The sequence below is a fragment of the Sebastes umbrosus genome, chromosome 20, assembly GCF_015220745.1.
Source record: "Sebastes umbrosus isolate fSebUmb1 chromosome 20, fSebUmb1.pri, whole genome shotgun sequence".
NCBI lineage: Eukaryota > Metazoa > Chordata > Actinopteri > Perciformes > Sebastidae > Sebastes > Sebastes umbrosus.
In genome coordinates, this window is record NC_051288.1 from 16656880 (window position 1) to 16682869 (window position 25990).

Below are 25990 nucleotides of genomic sequence, written 5' to 3' on the forward strand. Positions count from 1 at the left end.
AAATGCCACTGCCTAAAATACAGAGGAAAAACACAGACCCGATGATTCATAATGTATTTCATAAATACTTCATGAATGCCTTCGCCATACTTAAGCCAGTCTGGCAAAAAAAAAAAAAGAAAACATTGTCACCTATTCTAGTACCCGCTTGTCAGCACATCACTGGGGAGTGGGTGTCACATGTCACTTCTGGTTTACTCTGCTGCGTGGGACAGGCTCGGTGCAAGGAAACCGGGGGTAGGACAGAAAGAAGAACAGAAGGAAAAGTGAAGGGGAGGTGGAAAGGGGAGTAAAAAGAGGGAGCAGAGGAAGGAGGAGGAAGGGGGTGTTATCATATCATCGCCCCATGTCTTTAGATTTTCCCCCTTATTATCTTTGGCCCCCACTCACTCCAGTCACTCAATCACACAAGCCCCGAGGACAGCGAGGGGACCTGGGAGGGCCTTTCGCTTCATGGCAGACTCAGCCAGACAAGCGTCTGAAAGCTATACTGATCGCTGTCAGTGTGTGTGGAAGTGCGGCGACTTTGGAGGGGCCATGGAGAGATAAGCGAGAGAGGAAACGATCGCGTGGAAGGATAACGGCCGAATTTGCACACTGCCAAACAAAACCTGTGCTCCTCCAGGCGTAATGCAGATACCCCACCCATACAGACAAGTGTTAACATAAAGAGATGGAGAAGGGAGCAGGGGGTGATCTGCTTACAAATTATAGGCTATGTGATTTTCTGCGAGTCGACTACTGACAAGAACTCATCTTGTTAATGACCATAAAACTCACATGGATGACAGTAAAGCAGATGTCTCCAAAATGTATTCACACTTCTCTGTCTGGCATACTTATCTTAACACTTATCATATTCATAAAAAAAAGTTGGAAAACATATTTGATTTATAATCATTTTGCACTCGTATTTCCTGTAACTTTAATATCAGGTCTGGTAAAAAATAAGGGTGACACCAGTGGTGTAGTGGTCACTGATAAGGTGGGTGTACTACTAGGTAGAGATGGATAAGTTACCAAGGAGGGAGTGGGTATACTCTCCTATATATTCCTATGGCTTTTTGGCTGATTGGTGGGTATACTGTAAAACACCAGAAAAAGAGGTGGGTATACTCAGTATACCTGCGTATACCCTGAATTACACTACTGGGTAAAGTCAGTGTAAAGACATGCTGCTTTTCCAGCATGGTTTTAGTCTTGCCTCTATAATTGTGGTCATAAACAGTGCTATTAACTACTTTAAATTGTTAACTTGATAATAAACTATTATAGTAGCAATGGAAAATGGAGTTTAAGACTGTTGTTTATCCCCTATTGATGCTTAACTGCCATCACATCTGATTGACGGCATTGTCATGCTACTCAAGTCATGGAGTGACCACCCGTACTTTGCCAAAAAAGGCATTTTCAGCTTGAAAGACATGTCAATCAACCATCAATAACACTTCATGATTACTATCAGGGATGCACAACCAAACCGTAAAAAGACGAACAATTCAATGACGTACAAACCGAACCATGGGCTTGTTGAACCGTTGCAACACTATTAGGCTAAATACAGACCGGCTAATTATTTGATGAGGTGCAAGAGACATAGAAGAGGCAACTATCTGAGCATAGGCCGACTTGATTATTAAGTAGCCTGCCTTTTGTCCTTTTATGTATACAATCTGTGTTATGGCTTCATATAATAAATAAATGTCATTCTTTACCATCAATCGATTTATTTATATATTTTGGAGTTCAAACACATTGGAAATTATTATATTTTTCTTCTCCCTAATGTGCAAAACAAACTGAACTGAAACCGAAACTGTGACCCAAAAAACTGCAATACAAACCAAAACTTGGGCTTGTTCAACAAAAATCATAATCCCAATTATTTTGGTAATTGAGACCAAACTCAACTTACTCGTTGACTTTGTAAACATCATGTATTTAGAAAGAACATTTTAAAGTTAAATGCATCAATCTGGTGCACTTTCCGAGCAAATTTAAGAGATCTAATCTAGAAATGTGTGCTCTTGTAAACTTAATTTGATCATAAATATATTGGTTGTATAGATATTAATGGTGATGACAGCAAAAAAAGTCCCAACAATAAAGCATGGTAAACAAGACGGGGGTCCCGTGTTTCAAGAGTCATTGCGAATGTGGCAAATTTGATGAATTGCACAGCCCTAACTACTTATTAATGATTAGTCAGTGTGTAGGAAAGAGTAAAACAACCAACAAGTTTCAGTAGCACCTTTAATTTAAACATGTAAAACACATTTTAATCACAAAAAAAGTAACAAAAAGAATCAGGAAACTACTGCACATGGTGATGTTCTGGTTTGTGTCTCACTCACTTTTTTTTGTGATAATCAATTATGAACATGACACTTCTGGACAACACACCCTTTTGTCCTTATTGTGACACCGTCCTTCAACCCAGATTTGACCCACCGCTGCCATTACACCATCAAAACCCATGAAAAATGGTTTCAACATGAGCGGCGAAAGGCTAATCCGCAAAATGAATCCCATCTTGGTGTCCATAAAGAGGACATGGAAAAGCCTCCAACACCACAAATCCACAAAGGGGCTCGAGGAAGACATACTGCGCACAACAACTTCCAAATGAAAGACGTAATTCATAAGTCGAGAAGAAGATCTATTTGTTTACATCTTAAATCTGCACTCAGAGAAAATATATGGGGAAAAATCCCTGTCAGTTGGGGGGAAAACTGGTTAGGAGTGATTAGACTTTGGTGTCATTGATGGGTTGTTAAGCAACAAACCATGAAAAGAGTCAATCTGCCTTCACTCCTATGTATTTAATAAGAACAAGTAAGCCAAGGCAACCTAAGGCGATTTAAAGTGTCTAACATCCAACTAATGCTGGTCTGTCATGTTGGAGTCACCATAACGAGGACAGGGGGCAAACAACAAGAACCCTTCAAGATGGATTACAACGACGCTAATTTATTTATCACGACTTGTGCGCTACGAAGTACAGCGGTCCTAAAATCTCCCATCAAAACCTAAATCTCAACATAATTATCAGCATCTGGTTTAAAAAAAATTACATTTATGTATTTTATTCGGAGCTTCTTAAGACGAATACACAACTTTCTGATGAATGACTTTGCAAACTCTTCTTTCCCTCCAATTTGGGTGGCGCCGAACATAATGAGTTTATGGCCGCTATCAGCTAAAGTTGGATAGTCTCCACAACCTTGAATTGTCCATGACCACTAATTAAAAAAGTGAATATAAACATTTATACAGCATCTAAATGAAGAGCAGCATCATCGTCATTTATTTGGTTATGTTTGGAGGGTTCTCTAAATGCATAAGGTATTAGTATGCTTCGACTGGAGAGTAAATAACAGTTCACAGACTAAACTCCATGCACACAGAGACAATAGCCTATACTTTTTATGGCATTTCCAGAACCCTGGAAAGATGTTAATTCATTGCCAATGATGAACCGATCGCGGATGACCTTCAGATGCAGACGTAACAAATAGCTCTGGGGTTTGGAAACAGGAAAAGAGGCTTATGGAAAACTTCTGATAGCATTCTTACTGGCAACTGAAACATGCAGCCACATGGAGCTGCGGTGAAGTCAAGAGTCATTCATTAGTTCTTCGACAACAAGCCAATTTATTCTGAGTTACAGTTAGGGCTGCACAATTAATCGAATATTAATCGCGATCACAATTTTGGCTTCCCACAATTAAATGAACATGATCGACTGTGATATTGACATTTATAAAAACACGTTTTGCTCATAGAAAACTGCTGCATGTCAAATCAAGCGCTTCCTAAACTAGCAGCTATAGCCACCAGCTGGTGATCGAGATGTTTTGGCTTCACTTTTGGGTATAGATATTATCTACCAATGTGTTTTTGATTAAATTGAGAGCATAAAATTGTTTATCTAGCTCTTAATGTTGCTAAGTTTTCTCTGAAAGTGCACCGGATCGAAGCATTTAACTTTACAATGTAGCTACCAAAAGGGTACGGTGAATATTCCTGTATTTTTTCATATAATATGCAATATATATAGCAGAAAAAATATTGTAATGTCAGTTTTTTCCAACATTGTTCAGCCCTAAGTTGTACAATAGCATAGAAGTGAAAGCAGTGCTCTGTTTATTTTAATGTGAAAGTGCAATAAAAAAATATGTTGTCGCTAAAATCAATGAATAATCGTGATATCAATATTGACATTTTGGCCATAACGGTGCAGCTGTAGTTACAGTAGCTTGCCTTAGCCTCATCTGAGGTATGTTCACATTTGATAAACATCTGATTCAATTATTTTTATTCCCTCATTTCAATCAAACCGCCTTATTTACAAGTTGTTCTTTAAAAAGGTCCAATGTACCAATTCATTAAATACAGCACTCAATGTTTGTCCCAATTAAGTTATCTCTCGAAGGTCACTTACAACTACATATGAAACTCATATATCCAGGTAAAAAAAACTAGAAGTACCAACAGCCTGTTCATTCCATTCACCTCTGTGTACCTGGCAAATAAACTGTTCAATATTTCAAGGTTGGCCGACTCTTTGGAAAAGCATTAATTACCTCCCTGGGCGGACACTAGGAGGCATTCCAGCTAAAGGTTTTTTATTAAAAGGAAAAGGCAGTCCAGACATCACACTTGACCGTGACTGTTACTGCAAACACAATAGCCCTTAAAAGACAATCGGAAATCGGGAAGGGATAGTTGTATCCCTTAGTAATTCCATATCAGGAAACATATTTCAATATCATTAATGGGATGAATGAAGCTAGGAATGATTGAGAAAGAAGATTCCATTGTGATTTCAAACCTTTATAAAAAAGGTAAGTACCGTACACTTCAGGTGACAGTTCAAAAGTTGACCGCGTCATATTTTTACACATCATGTATCAATCTATCTCATATAAAGGCTGGGTAATGATATGTATGTATGTATTTCAAAAAGGAACACTTATGCTCGGTAATGAATGACACGTTCATGATACTATACAGCATATTATGACTAATCAACAATGGCTTTCTATTCAGCCAAAATTGGGGTTGATCCGACTAAATTAATCCTGCTACAGTGCACTAAAGAATTACCAAGCGACTCTCAACAAAACTGCCTTGACCATCACTGACACCCGGTCCCTCTTAATGACGAAAAAAATGTGAAGTATTCGACAATAAAACTTGCCAGAGCTTGATATTTAATGACTACCAATTAACCTTTATCAGAGTCAAGGATCCTTGAACACAAAGCCTCTCACATTTGGACCACAAGTGTTTGTGCTATTGAAAAAGACAACAAAATAAAAAAAAAATACCTTAAGCACACCTTAAGGAGGGAGAATACTAATGTCAGAAAGAGAGGAGATGGGAGAGTTACAGTATGAAATGTTTACAATATACATTTAAATAGATATTCTTAAGGAGGCACTATTTCATTCACATTTTGTTTTGCTTCCTTAATTAACTTCCAGAGCAAACTAAAGAAAATATATAAAGTTAGAATACTATATCGCACTTTGCATTAAATGGGCTTTTTACCACAAGGACATTTTTTTGTAACATTATTTTCAATCTCTATTACAAAGCGTAAAGGATGAGGGTCAGGCATTGTAATAAGTGGAAGGATTTATCAGAGCAAGTCCACTCATACATCAGAAGGGCAAAGTAATTGGTAAATGTGCCCAATATTGTCCTTGTCCTGCACCTTAAGGAGGAGAAAATTCTTAGAGCAATACCGCCATCTGCTGCAAAAAGAGATCAACAACCACAGCGGCGAGAGAAAGTGGGAGGTATGATGATGCCTCAAAGTAAAAAGTAAGACATTATAAAAGAGACTCTGCACTGAAAATAGGTATATAGAAAAACTATTATGCAGATATAATGAGTAACTTTAAGAAGTGCTCTAACTTGCTTGTAACTAAAGTGGAGTAATAAGAGTGAATTTAGAGATATACCTTTTATATTTGTGGCCAACATTTTTTTAAGAACTATAAACAAGCCGGGAAGTTGAACACAGTTGTTTCAATAAATGATATTATGATAGATTTAAAATCTGTTAAGACATACTGTTAACTGTAGGTTAAATTAAATATGCATTAGACTAAAAATATTTGCCATTTACTAAGTATATTCAAGCACAGACCTAACTAGGGCTGCAACTAAGGATTATTTTCACTGTCGATTAATATGTATTTTCTTGATTAATCGATTAGATTAGTTGTTTGGTCTATAAAATGTCAGGAAATAGTGAAAAATGTTGATAAGTGTTCCCAAGATGATGTCCTCAAATGTCTTGATTTGTCCACAACTCACAGATATTCAGCTTACTGTCATAGAGGAGTAAAGAAACCAGAACATATTCACATTTAAGAAGCTGGAATCACAGAATTTTGACTTTTTTCTTAAAGAAAATATTCAAGCCGATTAATCGATTATCAAAATAGTTTGCAATTCATTTAATAGTTGACAACTAATCGATAAATCCCTGCAGATGTAGACCTAACAATACAACATGGAGCACCTTTGAAAAGGGTAAGAAAGGAAGCGCTTTGATATCAAAAATACATACTGACAAAACAGACTTTCCAGGACTGACAAAATTACCTCTAAATCTCTGAGCCAAACGTTGCTTTATGACAGCTTACAGCTGACACCTCATTATGTCAGAGGCATCACACGTTTACAATTAGCGTGCTACATCATTTGAGTCACATCCTCAAAAGTGGATTGTGTTTTTGTGAGGCACAGCAGACGTCTGCAGAACCCCCGCCTTCCCTACTGGGACGGGCCGAGCGTGGCCCTTTGAGGATGGCGGCTCTGTTTACCCGATAGATTTCATTAAATTAAGCTTACGTTGGGCCTCTTCTTTGCCTGATCAAAGCCGTCGCTAAGAGCCACGCCGTCCTGCTTCCCCTGACCACGACGAGCCAACTCCATCAAATAGGATTGTCATTGTTCTTTAATTTTTTTCCCGCTGACTTTTTTCTTGGTCAGGCTGGCATCCCCTTTAGGGTGCCGGCAATGCCTGTTTGTCATGACCCAGCACCTTCAAGACCCCCACTGTCCCCGCTATTATCGCAATGAAGCTGTCAGCGCGAGCCAACAAAGCTACATCTCATATATACACCTCTGGGATGGCCGTTTGATAAGTTGTCTTCCTGGATGAAATGGCTGGGTTACCGAGGTCGGCTCGGGCCCTGTCTGGAAAGGAGCAGGAATGAGGTCTCAAGCTGGCACACCGGTGGTAGGAAGACTTCAAACCACGGGTGAATGGGAGGATGAGAGAGCAGGTTAAGGGGGGAGACACCCGTGGGAGGCCAGTAGGGGGTGGGGTTGCGGGGAGATTGGGTAGTGAGGGAGTGGAAAGGCCTTGATATCCGCGGAAAGCACAACAAAGCCAGAGCTTTTTACATTAAAAAGAAAGGAGATTGCCTTTTTTCCACTAGACGCCTTTCGAGCCGAGTGTCATGTCCTCCCCGGGCCTGCAGGAAGTGAGAGGCTGAGCTCGGCTATAGCATTTGGCACATCTGAGGCACATCTGAAGGGGCTGAAGTTCTTGCCTTCTGAACACTTGCATCAGATTTACGGGAGACCAGATACACTAGATGTTACTGTGTGAGGTGGGTGATCCTGGTTTAAATGCACACTGATCTGACCACGCCACACACAGAGGTGTAACAATGAAAATGACTCTGTTAAACTGGGGAGTCACAGTTACACGCAGGGCAAATGTTCTTTTATTCTTTATCCACTAGGACTGCTACCTTCTGCTTTGCATTTCAGTATCGCAGGGCTTGACACATGCAGTGATATGGAAGTAAGAATTTAGACGTTTTATAAAGTGGATGAAATTCTACATTTTTCCAGGTCTGAAGAAGCAAATTTTCCCACATGTGCCCCAGGAATACAAATGAAAATTTTACACCAATATCAGCCACAGCGGGTGTTAACTGCTTGATGATTAAGCACGGTAAGTGTGGGGAGAAGAAAAGTTAAAGATTAATCGGCAGCCAATTAAAAGCCCATGGCGAGGAAAGTAAACTGTCTTGGCACGGAGATCTCCTCCTGTGATCTCAGTTAGCACGTCTCAGTGGTGTTCTCACAGATCACTAGCGCATGATATCTCCATTCAAATGGCTTGTTTGCTTGTTTGTTGGAACAGTGATGGATTGGAGGGACTATTGTTATATTCGCAACTTTAATTCAATACAGATTTGAAATATTTTGTGGTGAATGATATGAGGTATTAAGCAGATGTTTGAGATACATCTGCAATGATTAGTCAATAACAACTATTTTGATAACTGATTAATCGTTAAAGTCATCTTTTATGCAAAAATGACAGAAAATGCTTTTTTCAGCCTCTCAAATATTGAGATTTCCTGCTTTACTCTGTTTTATATCATATTAAACTGAATCTTTGGGTTTTGGATTGACAAAACAAGTCATTTAAAAACATCAACTTGGACATTGAGAAACTGTGATGGATATTTTTCTGCCGCACTACTGTACACACGTTAATCGATAACGAAAATAATCGCCCCAGTTTGAGATGATGATTAGGGTGAAATATAAGCAGGTCTTAATTCACTTTAGTTTTGTTGGTCAGTGGTCGGTAGGCACATGGGCGGTGGTAGTAAGAGAATTATGTCATAATTTGCTGCATTATTTTACATAATGTTTATAAGAACATTCAAAATATCCAGTTTCTCATTGATAATACTGTTTTGTTTAAATGTGATTCTCACAACTTTCATTTAATTTTGTAACTAACACAGAAACATTTTACTTTGAAGACAAGCACTCTAAAATTGTACATTTGTAATGATAAGTTTTGCGATGATTCCCATTATTTCCTGAAATCATTTTCCCTCAAGCACTAGCTGCCCAACAATAAACAACACTCTATCGAAGTAAAGAAAAAGTTCTCATTTGAGAGGAAAGCAACACCATCGATTCATTTCAAGGTTTTGAGAAAGGTTTGCTGATTATTTTTGCAAAAAATCTAAAATAAGGAACAAAACTTCATTGGGACCACTTTAACCACAAGGTTAAACGCTGCAGCTATCCCGGCTGGGCCTTTTGTGCATTAATCTAAAAAGTTCCTAAACATAAAATTCAGTGATTTATTTCACATTGCATTTGATTCGCGGAAGCACTCGTCTGCTCTCGTCTGCTCTCGAGCTCAAGGTCGGTTGCATTTACACTACGGGTTTATTATCGTGTTGTGAGCACTGGCACGGAAAACAATAACAGACAAACAGAAAACAATAAAGATATCATTAAAGATACATATTTTTGCAAGGTAAAGATTTGAATACAAACAATGAACTAAAAGATATCTTTCAACTTAGGGTAATAGGAAAAGGTAAGAAGAAAACAAGCGAGCATTGGAATTACATGAAATAATTGCTCATTTCTATCACATTATTGATTAAGTGAAATGCCTTGAGCAACACGGGTAGCCAACAATGTGGACTAAAAGCAACGCACCCACAAGACTGGGCTGTTTATTAAGCTTTGATAGAGGCTGGAGATCAAGTCAAGACATACAGTGATTTATGAATTACTAAACAAGGCCAGATTCTGCAGCAACAACAACACAAACACACACGCAACCTGTTCTCAATAGGCATCACTTGCAAGTTCAAATACGAACTCTGAATTAACCTCGGTGGATGGATGCACCGCTGAGCTTCAACGTAGGACTGTTTGTGTGTGTGTGTAAGAGAGGGAGTTTGGTAAAGTGGGCAAACAGTGGATGTGCATGTAAACCACAAAGGATTTCAGAAGGTGACAACTTATAAATACAGTATGTCATACACATAAATAGTGTGAAAGTCACATTTTAAAAAAAATGATTTTCTAAATGTTGATAATGTACATTACATTTGTAATGTTCAAGTAACCATTAAGAAAGATTCAAGAAAGTGTGCAAGTACTTACAAAGTCTTTCTCGAGCTTCTCTATCTCCTGCTTGTAGCTCTTCAGTCTGCTGTTGTACATGGCTCGGCTCTGGATGGGGATCTCCCGCACCTCCAGGTCCATCTGCTCCAGCTGAAACCAGCAGTTGATCCAGTTAATTTAACAAACTTTTTTTTCCTGGATAACACTTAACTTTCCATTCCAAAACAAAAAATAACTTGGAATATAAAACATTACAAAATCAACAGTTTTAGAGTTCATTCTGATCCAAATTTACATCATAATGTTAAAATAGCAACCTGGTGAAATGTGTACTTTAAATTGGGGATGTGTATTGGCAAGAATCTGGCGATACGATGCGTATCATGATACACGGGTTACGATTCAATATATTGTGATATATTGCAATTTTTTTCAATCTAATTTTAGGAAAACTGTCATAGTATAAAAAAAACACAACCATATGTATAAAAAAATTTACTTTTTTTAATGCTATCATTTGCATTTATCACAATCCCTGTAACAACTACGGCTGCAACCAACGATTATTTTCATCGTTTATTAATCTGTTGACTATTTTCTCGGTTAATCAATTAGTTGTTTGGTCTATAAAATTGTGAACAATGTCGATCAGTGTTTCCCAAAGCCCAAGACTTGTTCTTGTTTTGTCCACAACTCAAAGATATTCAGTTTACTGTCATAGATGTGTAAAGAAACCAAAAAATATTCACAGTTAAGAAGCTGTAATCAGAGAACTTTTACTTTTTTCTCTTAAAAAAAACGGATTAATCGATCAAAATAGTTGGTGATTAATTTATTAGTTGACAACTAATCGATTATTCGTTGCAGCTCTAGATAGAGGAATAGAGTATTGACTGAGTTAATCTTTGCATGTAATCTATTAACTAAAAATCAATAGTTTTTGAGAATCGATACAGTATCACAAAACATAATATTGCGATATTTTCTTACACCCCTACTTTAAATTAGAATCAGTTTTATAGCACTCTTGCACAAATGCTCAAAAATCTAGGCCTCCTTATCCTCTAATGATCATTCTCTTACCATCTATGCATTTGCTATCCATGACAAACAGCTGCTCAAGTTAGAAACTGTGACAACTCTGAAAACATTCAACTTTCCGAAATGAGTAACTTCAGCGGCATTAACTTTAATATGTTCCAATGTTGATTGTGAAAAGAAAATGCCTCCCGCTCGCGTCACTCAGCCGTGATGAAAGTTGCGACAGAGGGAGGCTGTTCCGTAAATAAATACACAATCAACTATGAGCGCCCCTTCATTGCGGCGACATGCACGGGGCCCAACAATGTCACCGCGAATGAAGTAAACGTACATTTGATGCTTGGCTAGACAGGTCTCTCTGTGGCGGATTTGGAGGAAAACTAATCACTGTGACATAACAAGACAACTGCGACAACAATTTGTCTCTTGTCAGGTGACTTTGCTCATTTTTAAACAGCAACATGAAGACTCCCACCTCAAGATAATGGCTTGAAATGTGTCATAGGGGTGTCACTTAAAAGCAGATTACTGGAAAGTAATCATGTGAGGAGGAAGCCTCCTTTCCGCCATGTGAAGTGTGTGTGTGTGTGTTTGTGTGTGCATGTCATGTCACCACCAGGATAATACAGGTGCTGTTGTCTGGTGCCAGTGAAAATTGTCCCCTCCCTCTTTTCCACAAATTCATTATTTAGGAAATGGGAAGAGGAGAAAATTACTGATCAAAGACGTACCAACTCTCTGACTTCTTCAAGCTGTTTGTCGACATTTAGAACCAGCTGTGTCTTCTCCTCTGAAAGAGAAAAAAACAGCAACATATTGATCAGCCGACAGAGGAACAGCGCTTCATGACAACAACCTAACTCCCCCGCAACGGGGGAAGAGAGGGGGAGAGAGAAAGAAAGACTGGGAGAAAACAACACACGAGGACACATTTGAAGATATATTTACACATTCTCTCTACACGACGAGCCAACATTTGATGTCTCTTAGTTATTGGCGTCTATGAGGCCTTTGTTGGTTTCCGTTGAGGAGCGGTGAGACACCTCGTGCCAACTCAAAGGGAAGGGAGGTGTCAGCTTTGCTCACTTGCCAGAAGTATGAGTCCCACTCAGAATGACTAACGCGCCGTTCGGCACCTCACCCCGTGGCTGCTCCTCCACATTACCCATTGAAACTCATTACGACTTGCGAGAGCTCCAAAGAAGCGTGTAAACCGCAGTACATCCCATCGTTATTTAAGGCAGCAACACACTCATTTCTGCACACATAAGAACTGGTCCTTGTTCTGAAATTAGCTCTTTGCCACGAAAGTGAAGCGCATTAAATAAAGAAGTCTGGTCTGGTGGTTAAGCGATCAAGCATCATTAAATGTTTGAAACAAGCATCACAACACAACATATCTTAATGGAGACAAAAAAGGAGAGTAGATTGACCAAAACTTTGAAATGCATGACAAAATATGTTTGAATTACCTAAGTTTTAGGTATAGTCACAGATTAATAACCAAGTGTCATTATTAAAGCCAAATATCATGAAAAAATATAAAATGTTTACTGGTTACAAAATCTCCAATGTTTGAATTTGCTTGCTTCAAATAATATTCTTGCAGACCGCTTCTATGTATAACAGACCGTCGCTATGGACCATTTTTGTGTCAAATTATTGATTTCTTAAGTAAGTAGCCGTGTAATAAGCAGGATAACGTACAGCTAGCGGGTCATTGTTGTGAAATAAACCCCGACCGAGCGATGCGGCACCCCGAAGCGAAGAGGCAACAATGACCAGCTCGCTGTACATTATCCCTTCCATAATAATTCTACACAGTATATACAACAAACTCATCTGCACATTAAACTGATTCAGTAGTTAGTATAAAAATGTTTTAAAAATTAATAATAAATCAACATAAATACCATTTTATTCTAACAGAAAATTATTCAACAAATGAAAAAACGAGCATCAATCAAACTGCAACATTGAAACGTCACTGCTAATGAAACCTCACCAAGACAGTGTCTGTCTAAAGATGTAATACTTATTTAATACTGTCACTTTCACAGTGTGAAAACATGCTTAGACTTAGTATGTACTATGGATTTGAGACATGCAAAGTGTGACAGTGAACCAACAAGGAGAATACCAAGAACCTCAACCCTAGGCAGCAATGATTCATTGTATTATTTACATCTGTGCTTTTCTTACTGTGACATGTCAAATGCCTTGTGGGTATTAGTCACAAACCAAGATTCAGGCCAAATCATCACAACTTAAAACAGAAATCAGCCTTATGAATGAATAGTATAGATGGAGGCCTCCATTTCTCCTCTAAGTCTTCCCTTTGCAAGGTTCCTTGAAGTCTGGCAAACTGAAACAAAACACTGTTTTAAGCATACCTAAAACTACACATAACATACACCCAGAAGTGACTGCTGTCTGCCAAAAGAAAGCAATTCAGATAATGATGATTAGCAGAAAAAGGAACCACAGAAAACACTTAACATCTTTGAAAAGACAGCCAATCTGTAAGTCAGTTCCAATCTCAATCTTCTCTGTCAAAAACAGAGTAATTCAAGAAACCTAAATCGTATTCAATTCAAATATTTATTTAAATTAGCTCCATTTCAGATATATTCTTAAAAGTAATCATTTAACTGAAAATATGAGTAGAGTGAGTAGAACCTTTAACCTTTAAAAACTACAGTCAAATTCCTTGTATGTATCTACTTGGCGAATAAAAACTGATTCTGATTCTTTCAATAATTGAAATAAAAAGTCAACAAAACTTCAAGCTTCAAAGCAAATCACAAGGCTATCAATTGTGAGTCTGCAAATATCATAAAAAATCTAAGATCTTCATTTCTCGGGCACCATGGGCCAACATTAACTTTTGCCAGTCCTCAAATTCATTTTTAAAACCTGTGTCCAACCTCACAACCTACACAGTAAACAGCCAGAGGCGATTCACTGAAAGGTGAGACGCTGCTTTCTTGCTCAAACTCTAGAGGGCTGTGAAATATGTATGGATATTTACCAAGACTACAACCTGCTGATGGACGGATGAGGAGTTTTGTACACAGAAGTACAGCAAACAAAGAAGAAGTAGGGTTTGGTGATTTTTTTTTCTTTCTTATGTACATTTTTTTTCTTATTTATATATTTGAGTTGCAATGATTGACAGGCAGTCTCTTGCCACAAACACTCAAAGGTGAAAAATTACATTCATGTTTCATGGAACAAGGCCTAACACTTCATTGTGTTCTTATTCAAATATTCCTTGAACCTTATGGTTTTGGGGGATGGTAACAAATAAATATATAAACACATTCATTTGAATGTTACGTGAATGAAGACATTCAAGGACATTCTTTCCACACGCCTTAGCCATTATCAGCAATTGTGCACATGTGAAATAGAGAGATACAATAACAGCAATGACAAAAGCCCTTTGTCTGGAGCTATATTAATGTATTAAATAGAGGGCTGTCAAACCACAGGGAAAATCCAGCCACTTCAGGAAGAAGAGCCAGAGGGACTTAAGAAAGGAAAGAAGAAAAACCTTAATGAGAAGGAAGGGAATTCAACTGTAAACTATTCTGTTGGTGGCGGAAGACATTGAACGACTACTTATGGTTGTAATGCGTTTCCTGGCTTTGTGCATATTCATATGGGCTTACTCTGACACAGTCAACAGATGGCGAGAGGAAAGCAATGTGGAATTACACTGAGGAATGGGCTGCCATGAATCTTCAAAGATGCCAATTCCAAACCAGAAATATTCAGCCAGGCGAGGCTTTGTGAGAGGCAGCGCCCTTTGAAAAACCAATGAGCAAGCCTGAGATAAATGTTCCAAGTAGGGTTTGGAAGCAGTTTCTAGCAGTCAAAACTGGAAACAAACTACTAGCAGTTGTGGACAATACAATTTGTGCAGTTGATCTTAATTCAAAAACATGCAGTGTATTTCACACTGCAAAATACCAGTTGAATTTATGAACTGGAAGCTAAATGAAAATATGCCGGCGCTCTTTCTTTTTATTGTTTACATATTTAGAAAAATGCAAACTCAATGACTACTATACCTCCGTTCTCGACTGTGACTAGTGTTCACTGACATATTGTAATTCAAACATATAAGGTAGTATGTGCATTGTGAAAGCAGTGTTTGATCAGTGTAAATAGGGACAGGTCTTCACATTCACAAGAACAAATGTCTGCTTTTAACGGCTCCATAGATGTAGCAGGGAAAAAGAGTAATGTGTGAGAATATAGTGTCTAGGTAAAAATATGCCATGACAGCATGCTGAATGAACAACATCAGAACTTAATCAATAACACAGTTTAAGAATAATAGGAACAACATTTTGAAAACATAACAGGCTGAGTAAAACAGGTGCATCAGCTCCACACTGAGAGACACACTTTAAATCGGGGAAAGGGATAATGTTCAGTGTGTATTACGCAATTACTACAATCAATTGCTCGTCTATAACACTCTTATTTGTCATTCGTGACTTAAATATACAGAAATATAGATGGATGGACCAAAAACTATGCTTTATAATAAAACAGAGGGACACATTCTAGGGTCAAGACAGATTGATCACCTCTGCTGCATGTCATCCCCTATTAATTGTCTTAATATTCTGTGTAACAAAAATTTGTCAATAAAGTTACTTTACAATATATTGGTTGCTTTGGTAATGACCTTGTATTTGTCCACTCAAGCAAATAATATACAATCTGAAACAGCAACTTGTGACAGCCACTAAGAAAATTGATTTAGTGTGACTGAACATGCTGTTTCTGAGTCTATGCAAAGTCCACTGACATACTGTACATCAGGCCGAACCATGTGACTACAGAAGCTAAATTGGCTGCCCGAGTGTAATCCATTTGGACAATAAAAGAAAAAAAAATCTTCTATTGAAGCAAATCCAACAAAAACGAGTATTAGTGCAAAACAACAAATATTGACATGTCATGTGGCTGATATCAACTGTTCGATAATGTCATTCATCTGTTATGTATTTTCTATTTGCACTTGTCAAATTTCATTTATTTGGGTTGTAAGCTATTCTAGCATCTACTGGGGGCAGTCCATTGCAAAAATAACAGACATTCACACCTATGGACAATTTATCGTGACAGTTTCATTCATTTATTCATTCTCACTGTGCAATATCATTTTCCACTTGTTCAATGTTAATGGTCTGGTTATAATCAATACTGTATATACTGCTCCTATTTTTATACTTCCTTCTATTTAAATGCTTCATATTTTGTTACACTTTGTTTAGCTCTTTTTTTTTTTTACTGTGTTAGCTCATGCATCTTGTTTTTTTGCACCATCCCCTTTGTTGCTATACAAATGTGCAAATTTCCCCACTGCGGGACTAAAAAAGTAATATCTTATCTTATCTTATCCTAATTCACCTGACATACATGCTTCTGCAGTGTTGAAAGAAAACAAATGCTAAAAAACACACAAGTCTGACATCCAGACAGGTCTGACTTTTTGTTGCAAGCTGACCCTATATTAGATAATGTTGTCATGGGTGTCAGTTTAATTTTGGTACATGAAAACCATGAATGAAACCACAGGAAGCTGCTGTGTTGTCATGGTGATTCCAAAACTTCCAGTAATGTCCATTCATCATCAAAACTGAAAGTTCACTTCCTATCCATTCATTTCTATGACTTTAAATACCAACTAAAATAAAAGGTGACCAAAAATCTTCTGTCCTCTTAACACTACCATTATATTGTGCAATATTAATACACTGAATGCGAAATACATTTGTCTGTGCAATATGTCCTTGATGCAACATACACCTCAAGTGCAACTACCTTTGTTTACATTTTATTTATTACATCTACCCTACCTATTTTACAAGTGCAATTACCTCTGTTTACATTCCATCTATTTTTATATTGTATACCTCTAGTGTAACACTTCTGTTTATATTTATTTATTACATCTACCATTTACCTGTTTTATTTACTTCATAACTGTGTGTGTTTTACCTGTTATATGTTTTATCTGCCTCGTTTAGTTTTGTCAAGTATTTGTTTTAAAGCACTGACCAGAAGTGGCAACTGTGAATCTCGTTGTATTTAATACAATGACAATAAAGCTTTCTATTCTATTCTATTCTAACGGTAGTAGCCTAGAAAAGCAGTTAACTACTGGAAAACATGATGTTATTTGCCACTAAGCTCAGTGTTTCACATTTTCACACTGACTAAACCCATTAAAAAGACATACCAAGCTATTAAGTGATTCATCCTTTTACATAAGAGTCAAGAACACACTCGAGTTTCAGAGCATTTCACCATTTAGTGGTAAGATAATATGGTAAATTGATGAAATAACACAAGTCCTGTAGTCTAACACCTGCTACCGTTAGCTAGACTCCTCAGCTAACTGATATATAGCTCCAGCTCAGCTAGCTCCAGCTAATACATATTTAACTGTCTTACCTCCACTTAGTTTGGGAATTCTGCCAATTTTGTTAGTAACTTCTGCCGTAATGGTCCCAAAGTCCTGCTCGTAAGCTTCAAAGTCTGAAGACATGTTGACGTTTAGGGTTTAAAACAGGTGTCTAGTTTCTGGTTGACAGCTAGCTAGCTCAGGATAATAACAACAAGTCTCGAATGGAGTAACTTCCTGGAGTCGCAGTATAATGTGCTCGACGAGGAATATGACTTCCGACACTGAGAAATGGTTCAGCTAGTGCAGGGGTCAGCGACCTTTACTATCAAAAGAGACATTTTAGGCAAAAAAAGAGAAGAAAAAAATCTGTCTGGAGCCACAAAATAACAATCTGAGATTTCCAGATATTACAAGAATAAAGTCATAACTTTACAAGAAAAAAAAGTCGTAATATTACGAGAATAAATCGTAATATTACGAGAATAAAGTCATAACTTTACGAGAAAAGAAGTCGTAATATTACGAGAATAAAGTCATAACTTTACGAGAAAAAAAGTCGTAATATTACAAGAATAAAGTCATGACTTTACGAGAAAAAAAGTCTTAATATTACGAGAATAAAATCATAACTTTCCGAGAAAAAAAATCGTAATATCACGAGAATAAAGTCATAACTTTACGAGAAAAGAAGTCGTAATATTACAAGAAGTCATAACTTTACGAGAAAAGAAATCGTAATATTACGAGAATAAAGTCATAACTTTATGAGAATAAAGTCATAACTTTACGAGAAAAAAAATAACACGTAAAATTACTACTTTATAATATTAGGAATTTATTCTCATAATAATACGACTTTTTTTCTCGTAAACCTTTGACTTTATTTTCATAATATGACTTTATTCTCTAAATCTCAGATTTATTTTGTTTCGTCAATGTGGCCCTAACACTCCGTAGTACCGTCGTACCATAGACCTACAACAATGATAAATAAAAATGAAAATGTAAACAAAAAAACAGTTATTCATATCCATTTTTTAAAAACTACACAGGGAGCCACTGGAGAGGGTTAAAGAGCCGCATGTGGCTCTGGAGCTGCAGGTTGCTGACCCCTGAGCTAGTGAATAAAAAATATCAGTCGCGTTTATTTTTTGCCGAGCGTGAATATATATATTATTTTTGAAGTTCTGTGATAGATAAATTGCTTAGATTTAAAAGCGTCCACAAGGGGGTTGAGGGTAACAGTTTTCTGACATATCATGAGGAAGGTTCCTACTCTGTACACGGAAGTGATGTGTCGTCACGAACGAGCCGGTTCAAAGAGCCGGCTCTTCTAAGTGAACGATAAGAGCCGGCTCCCGTCCGTGACCCAATCCAACAAAAACGAGTATCAGTGCAAAACAACAACTATTGACTTGTCATTTGGCTGATATCGACTGTTTGATAATGTCATTCTACTATACAACTTTTATGTATTTTCTATTTCCACTTATCAAATTTCAATTATTTGGGGTGTAAGCTATTCTAGCTTCTTCTGGGGGCAGTCCATTCTAAAAAATAAAAGTAAAAATAAGGTTAAGTATAATTATATTGAATAATGTAAGTGATATACGAGCACACATACTAATCATAGGTCAAAACAGCGCTAAATTTGGCTGAATTATAAAAGGCTGAAGTGGTAAAAATGAAGAGCCGTTTGGGAGCCGAAAGAGCCGGCTCTTCTTGGTGAGCTGAGCCAAATGATCTGGCTCACTAAAAAGAGCCGGACTTCCCATCATCACTAGTACACAGAAGAAACTGAAGGAAGTGGCAGGTTGGTGATTTAAAGTGACAGTTTGTTTTCTCCATCCATACAAAACGTGCATATACGTATACCAGAAAGCATTTGTTATATCTTTAATATGCACTATTATCCGTTGTTTCCTATTTGCAACTTGGGGCAGAAATGCGTTAATCTTGTCAAGCTGGCTAACAAGCTAACAAGCTAGCTAACTAGCTAACGTTAGCCCTGTTGCAAAAACCCAATCGAAATGTTTACCAAAGCTATAATCACTTATGTGGTTGATTATAAATGTTTTACTAGAGTGGTCTCATGCTTAGGCTTTTATATAATGTTGCAATGCAATGCTGTTTTTTCCTCGATGTGAATTGGCTAGCTTGATAACGTTTAGCTAGCTAAAAATAGTTTGCTTGTTGTTATGACTACACCCAGTGAGTCACTTGTCTATAAATACAGCACTTGACACTTTGGTGTGTTAATATGTTCACGTTTAGTGTGCTTGCTTTAAAGCTATTTAGCTAATAAGCTTAACTTGTTAAAGTTAATTATCTCTGAAAGTTCCTGATCGACAATATTGCAATATGGCAGTGACCAAGGTGTGAAAGCTATAAAATAAATAAAGTTTCTGTAATCTGGGTGCTATTAAAATATTACTGTAAACATAAAAGTGGGAGAAATATTGCATACATTCTTCAGCTTATTTATGTCAATGAGATAAGGGTAAATATAGCAATACAGTTCAACAACACCTCAATGTACAGTCTCCAAGAGTTGACTCTTGACATCAGACAGGTGGCATAATTTACATCCCTTATTCTTTGTGTGATGTGATGTATTTCATGTACCTGTGTGTACCATGTACATGTTTCTCTCAGAGGCAATGAGTGCACGAAGTCCAGCAATGTTGTAAACTAAGATTGTAGCCATGGCTTCACTGCTGTTTTTTTTGTTTACAATTGAGAATTCAGTTGGACAAATATTATACAATATTGCAGGTATGTTTAAAACAAGACAAGTGCTTAATCCAGCTTTTACAGCAAAGCACCAAGTTATTTGATTGGTCTACATCCAGCCACACTGATGTATGCAATTTTCTGGTAGACTAAAACCACAATGTGAATGTGTATAGGAGTTTAGGGTTTAGGATTATCTACACCTGGTTAGTGGAAGCTTATTAGGAGGTAATACCCAGTTACCAATGGTGAGAGTTAAGAGTTAAGTCAACGCCTCTCTAAAACAGAAAACTAAACATTATAACCTTCAGGGAGGTATGATTTATTACAGGGCTGTTATATTTGACTGCATTACTTGTAGGTAGGTGTGATCAGTAGATGTAGGTCACTGATGTTTTTTTAAATGTCTCGCTCTCTTTCTCTTAGATGGGGAATTTGAGTCTGTCACAAGGATAGTGTGCTCCGAAGATTGGCAGGAGAGGATGCTGCTCTTTGCCAGGGCAAGGAACAATGGGACACGGAGAGCCCCATTGACCCAAGACCAGGCCAGTTGCTGGGTACTCAGAAGACGAGAAAAAATAAGTGCATCGTCTGCACCGCTGTCTTTGCAAGATAGCTGAGGAAAACTCATTAAAGCTCGGTCAAGATACTTCAGGAACTCAACCAAAACACTAGTATTTACCTTGTGGCGAAAAGATGAATTTCCTTACAACTTTTGTGACATTTCAAAACCTCCATGAGGTTCGAAGATTGTGCCACTGGGGTCCAGTCATAGCCCTGTCTGTCATTGCTATATGCTCCACCATGGCGATTCTGGACTCCATTATCTGGTATTGGCCGCTAGACACTACGGGAGGCAGCATTAACTTCATCATGCTCCTCAACTGGAGTGTCCTCATCCTCTACAACTACTTTAATGCTATGTTTGTTGGACCTGGATACATCGCTCATGGCTGGAAACCAGTAAGGATCCTAAATAAGGATAAAGACGTATGACATTGGTGTTTGTTCATGTAGATAGTGTAGAATGAAACCTTTTAATCATAGGAAAATGGTACGTCAGACATTTAACACATTTGTTTTTCCCGAAAACAGGAGAGTCAACTGGATGCCCAGTACCTACAGTACTGCAAGGTGTGCCAAGGTTACAAGGCCCCCAGATCTCACCATTGTCGCAAGTGTAACAGGTAGCTACATTTATTACCAAAGTAAGAGGTTTTCTCTCACCTGTGTGAGATGCACTTAAAGAAAATAAAAGAGCACAGACACAGCGCTGAAAAATCACTAAGCCATTTCCAGCACACCAAACTACAGCTGGCTTGTGTGCCGTGTTCATATTTGTGCTGTAAGGTCTGTTCAGCACTTTGAAGGAGACACATCACATAAATCTATTATGTGATATATGTGATGTTAAATAGATTAACATCATATGCTTGTAATGTTAATCTATTTTTTCAAGATTCAGCGTGACTTGCTGATGAACATGTCACTCTATGTCCTCCCATACAACCAATTCAATTCCCCTAGCACTCCTCTCCTCCTCTGCCTCCCTTTCCCCCAGGTGCGTGATGAAGATGGACCACCACTGCCCCTGGATCAACAACTGCTGCGGCCACATGAACCACGCCTACTTCACCAGCTTCCTGCTGCTGGCTCCGCTGGGCTGCTCGCACGCTGCCATCATCTTCATCATGACCATGTACACACAGCTGTATGAGAGGGTCAGTAGTCTCCTTGCCCCGCTACATCATGCATTTGATGGCCTAGGCGGAGTTTCCTGATTCATTTTATCATTTGATGCTGATGTTACCACATTTCAAGCTGCTATTCTTTTTCCTCCCTGCAGATATCATTTGGCTGGAGCACCGTGAAGATTGATATGAGCGCCGTGCGTCAGTTCCAGCCCCTCATGCCATTCAGTGTGCCCGCCTTTGCTGCCACACTCTTTGCCTTAGGCTTGGCACTGGGCACCACTATTGCCGTTGGCATGCTTTTCTTCATACAGGTACATTTTTCATCGGGTTTTGCATCTTACACAAGCTGTTGGATATTTAACATTGATGTTTCAGCATTAACAATGTAAAGGCAGCCATTTATTATATTAAAATAGTGTGTCCTCTTCAGATGAAAGTCATCCTTCGAAACAAGACCTCGATTGAGTCCTGGATCGAGGAAAAGGTCAGGATGTCTCTTTGATTTCCAGTGTTTGTTTTGTGATGACATTTTGTGTCGTTAGTGTAATTTAAGACGAATTGTATTTTTTTATTGTTTGATCAACAAACAATAATCAAGGATGTCAACGTGCTTTTTTTTATTCAATTAACAACATGTTTTCTGTGTTTTCAAAATGTCTTTAACTTAAAAATGGCACTTTTATGACTAATTCACACATGTTCCAGGATCGTCTGTCAGTGCAGTATAGCAGGCTGATTACAGAAACTTGACACCACCCCGCCCACACAATCCAATTGACACACACAACCATTCTCCGTGTCTTCCTCTAGGCCAAAGACAGAATACAGCACTACCAAACAGGGGAAGAGTTCACCTTCCCTTACGACCTCGGCACCCGCTGGCTGAACTTCAAGCAAGTCTTCACGTGGTCAGGGACGCCCAAGGGTGATGGCATTGAATGGCCAGTTCATCCCAAGTGTCACCAGCACACCTTAACTGTAGGTTCAGTTTGTTTGTTGAGTTGGATAATGAATACAACATTGTTCTGGATTTGTCTGTTAATATTCCTTTTTGTATGTTAAACGATAAATTATCTTTATTTTGTAGAATGTATAAAAGCAGTGTAGGCAGTAGGTATTGTAATAAGTCCTACTCTGTCTTCATACATTTCCTGTTAAACAGTGTGACAAAAGTTACATTGTCAAACAATAGTGACGTTAACTATCTTGTTCCTCCTCAAACAGATTGAGCAACTGAAGCAGAAAGCTGATAAACGAGTGAGAAGTGTAAGTACCTGTCAGATATGTATTGTGACATCCATGTGGTGTTGATTTACATGTGACACACAAGAGTAGGCTGGACTGGCTAGGATGTGTGTGACTTCAGAGAAAAGTTTAGGAGATTTCATAAATTGTACTTCATACAACAAACAGTACTGGCTGTAGTTTAAAAACACTATTATGTAACGCAGATTGTCAGAAATGTTGTCAGACATGTTGTCAGACGTTTTAATGCGTTAAGGGCGCTTTCACAAGCCATAGATTGCTTTCACTTTGACTCGGCACTGATTTACTGTACGCACAAATCCCTTCTCCTCCAGTTTATCTTGAGTTACTTTATAAAGGTCACTATTTTTGTGGACTTTATTTAGCATATTCTGTATGTTCTCTTCGTTCCAGATGTTAAGCAAACATCAGACTTCTGCTGAAGTCCAAATCAGTCCTCTCCCACTCATGTTAATCTGTCTTTTACCCGTGTCCATCTCAACAAAAGCCCACGGAGACAGCTAGCGCTTTGGTTTGCTTGAGACCGTTTGAGAGAGGTGGTCTCGAACCGGTTGTTTTGGTCTGCACCAGAGTTCGATTACTGCGTTCACAAACGGCCAAACAATCCACACCAGAGTTAAATTAAAACGGACTAAATGTTAGCTTGTGAAAGCGTCCTAAATTTAAGGACCATGACTTTATAAACACACACCTGTAATTTGTCTGACTGTAGGTTGTGGTCAAAGCAGTAGAATAACCAGATATCTTGTATGGCTCGGCCAGCAGGTCCAGTACCAGGCTGTGGAGGACTATAATGGAGCTTGCTGTCCTTTAAGCAAAGGCATCCAAACCTTTTTCAGAACCCCCTGCACCGAGGAGCCCAGGATCCCACTCAAGAATGGGGACACCATCCTGGCCACTCGTGGCACCAAGTGAGTTCATTCAGGCTGGAAAACAACAACAATCATCATGGTTGTTTGTCCAGATGTCTGGATGTTTTTGTCCATTTGAATTCTCCTAATTAATTTTTTTTCTTTCTAGATGGTGGATGTATGGAGACAAAGTTTTGAACGAGGAGCATATGAGAGGTGAGATGAGACGGGCTGTGGTTTTGAATTTAGTTTTTCAAATTCACGGTAACAAATGTGTAACAGATCCTTTCTTTTTCCTGTGGCTTTCAGGGGGCGAGCGTGTAAGAGGATGGTTTCCAAGGCGATGTGTGGAGAAGTGCCATTACGACACAGCTGCCAGCGATAGCACCAGCGATAAGAAAGCGAATTAATATATTTGAACAGGCGTTGCGTAGAGCGGGGGAGTTAAACTGAACAAAAGGTGTCTGTCCACGTACATCCACTGAAGATGTCATGCCTGATGCTGCAGGCTCCCATCAATAATTTCATACTTTGATTAAAATTCCTCACACATTTCAATACCAACTTGAATTTTCTAACCAACTTTCACCAAGTCTTACTGAGCGCCTTGCTGTCAATTAATGTCTTGAAGAGGAGTTCATGAGAGGGATTGGTCCCATGGGTTCAGTTTGACTCCTCTGACCAAAAGTGAAACCCAGCAAGAGTCTTAATTTTCCAAGAATTGCCACCAGGCTTTAATGTGACTTCATTGTGATTACATGACTTTTTACTTGAATCTGTTGTTTTTACTTGTGTTGATGTCTGTTTTTGCTAATTATGCAATGCCTCTGCCCAGCTAACCCCGGGACTTCGTCATGCAACTCTTTCTACAGTACCGAGATAACACTTCATTTCTTTTTATTATTTTTGTAAAAACAAACTGTTGGCCTCTAGTATAAATTAAAAAAAATCTTCCGCAAGAGTCGTTGTTTGGTTTCTGTCTTTGTGATTCTCATGTTTTAATTAATTTGTGTGCCTTGGGCTTAATTTAAAACAGTCATTTGGCATTTGTTTAATTGTTATTGGTACACACAAGACTAGAATGCTGCTTTATTTATTTAAAACTAGCTTTAATTTAATGCCATGTTCTTACATTTTCAGGTTTACACTAATTGGTAACTGGGTATTACTTCCTAATTAGCTTCCACTAACCAGGTGTAGGTAATCCTAAACCTAAACTCCTTGTGAACTACACATTCACATTGTGGTTTTAGTCTACCAGAAAATAACATACATTAGTGTGGCTGTGATGATTGTTACCACCTGAAGTATGCCTACATGCAACAAGTACAAGGAGGATTTACTGTAGTGTAGATGTTAGGACTTGTTACTGAATGTTTGCATGACCTCATAACTTCCTCGAGAATATGCGTATAGTGCACAGCTTGCTTTGTTACAACCTGTGAGGGAGTCCGGTTTTCTGAGTTCACTGTCATCTTTGACATCACTTCTTAAAGGCTCTTCACACCTATGCAGGTGTTTTCAGTTAACCTCACTGTTTGGACTTTATCTGCAGGTTGGAGTTGGGGATCACCAAACTTGGCATACCAATGACCTTAACATGCGGGTGCATCATCAGAGAAAGGGACATGTTAATCAAGCACATTTTGTACAGTACACTGTCTTGAAAAGAGATCCAATCCGGCAAATAAGATAAAACACCTGTGTGTGGGTGTGCAGGACCTTTAATATACACGTTAGTCACCAGGTTTCTAGTTATTTATAGGCTATATATTTTGTTTATTTTTATTCCTTTTGCTGTGTCTGTTATTGCGTTTTATATGTCCCTCATGTGTCTTTTGTTTCAGACATCCTACTGTAGTCGGAACACACAATTTATTTATTGGTTTATATGATGACAGTTTTAAATGTCACTGCATCGACCTGTAAAAAAAACTCACTAAACTTGTCCAGACCTGCTTTCTCCAGTTAAGAAACATTGCAAAGATCAGATGCATCTTGTCCTCCACTGATCTTGAACTTTTAATTCACACTTTCATATTCTCCCGTCT

The 25990-nt window shown here is 38.3% G+C and overlaps 2 protein-coding genes across 7 annotated transcripts in view; one reads left to right on the forward strand and one right to left on the reverse strand.

Moving 5' to 3' along the window:
• The window catches only part of vti1a (vesicle transport through interaction with t-SNAREs 1A), a 134434-nt gene extending 116783 nt beyond the window's left edge, over positions 1–17651 (reverse strand). For all 5 annotated transcript variants that reach the window (XM_037755393.1, XM_037755396.1, XM_037755392.1 and 2 more), the window contains exons 1-3: positions 17443–17651; positions 11697–11755; positions 9964–10074 (exon numbers count right to left, since the gene is read on the reverse strand). In XM_037755393.1, the coding sequence (XP_037611321.1) occupies positions 9964–10074; positions 11697–11755; positions 17443–17536 (264 nt within the window). In that variant the 5' untranslated portion in view covers positions 17537–17651. The remainder of the gene's footprint in view (positions 1–9963; positions 10075–11696; positions 11756–17442) is intronic.
• Positions 17652–19084: 1433 nt separating this feature from the next.
• zdhhc6 (zinc finger DHHC-type palmitoyltransferase 6) lies at positions 19085–24900 on the forward strand. 2 transcript variants are annotated; one of them, XM_037755389.1, is made up of 11 exons: positions 19085–19208; positions 20555–21091; positions 21224–21315; positions 21690–21849; positions 21975–22133; positions 22253–22306; positions 22633–22800; positions 23047–23088; positions 23851–23999; positions 24109–24155; positions 24249–24900. In XM_037755389.1, the coding sequence occupies exons 2-11, from the start codon at positions 20825–20827 to the stop codon at positions 24347–24349; spliced, it is 1239 nt and encodes a 412-aa protein (XP_037611317.1). In that variant the 5' UTR covers positions 19085–19208; positions 20555–20824; the 3' UTR covers positions 24350–24900. The 2 variants fall into 2 exon arrangements, with proteins under 2 accessions (XP_037611317.1, XP_037611319.1); XM_037755391.1 differs by having other exon boundaries at positions 23854–23999.
• The last annotated feature ends 1090 nt before the right edge of the window (positions 24901–25990 follow it).

Excerpts from the sequence above, each read along its gene's own strand:
- zdhhc6 (XM_037755389.1), top strand. The coding sequence starts at position 20,825 with ATGAATTTCCTTACAACTTTTGTGACATTTCAAAACCTCCATGAGGTT. Across the intron at positions 21,850-21,974 it reads ACACACAGCTGTATGAGAGG|ATATCATTTGGCTGGAGCAC; the intron begins GTCAGTAGTCTC and ends TCCTCCCTGCAG. Across the intron at positions 22,307-22,632 it reads AGTCCTGGATCGAGGAAAAG|GCCAAAGACAGAATACAGCA; the intron begins GTCAGGATGTCT and ends GTCTTCCTCTAG.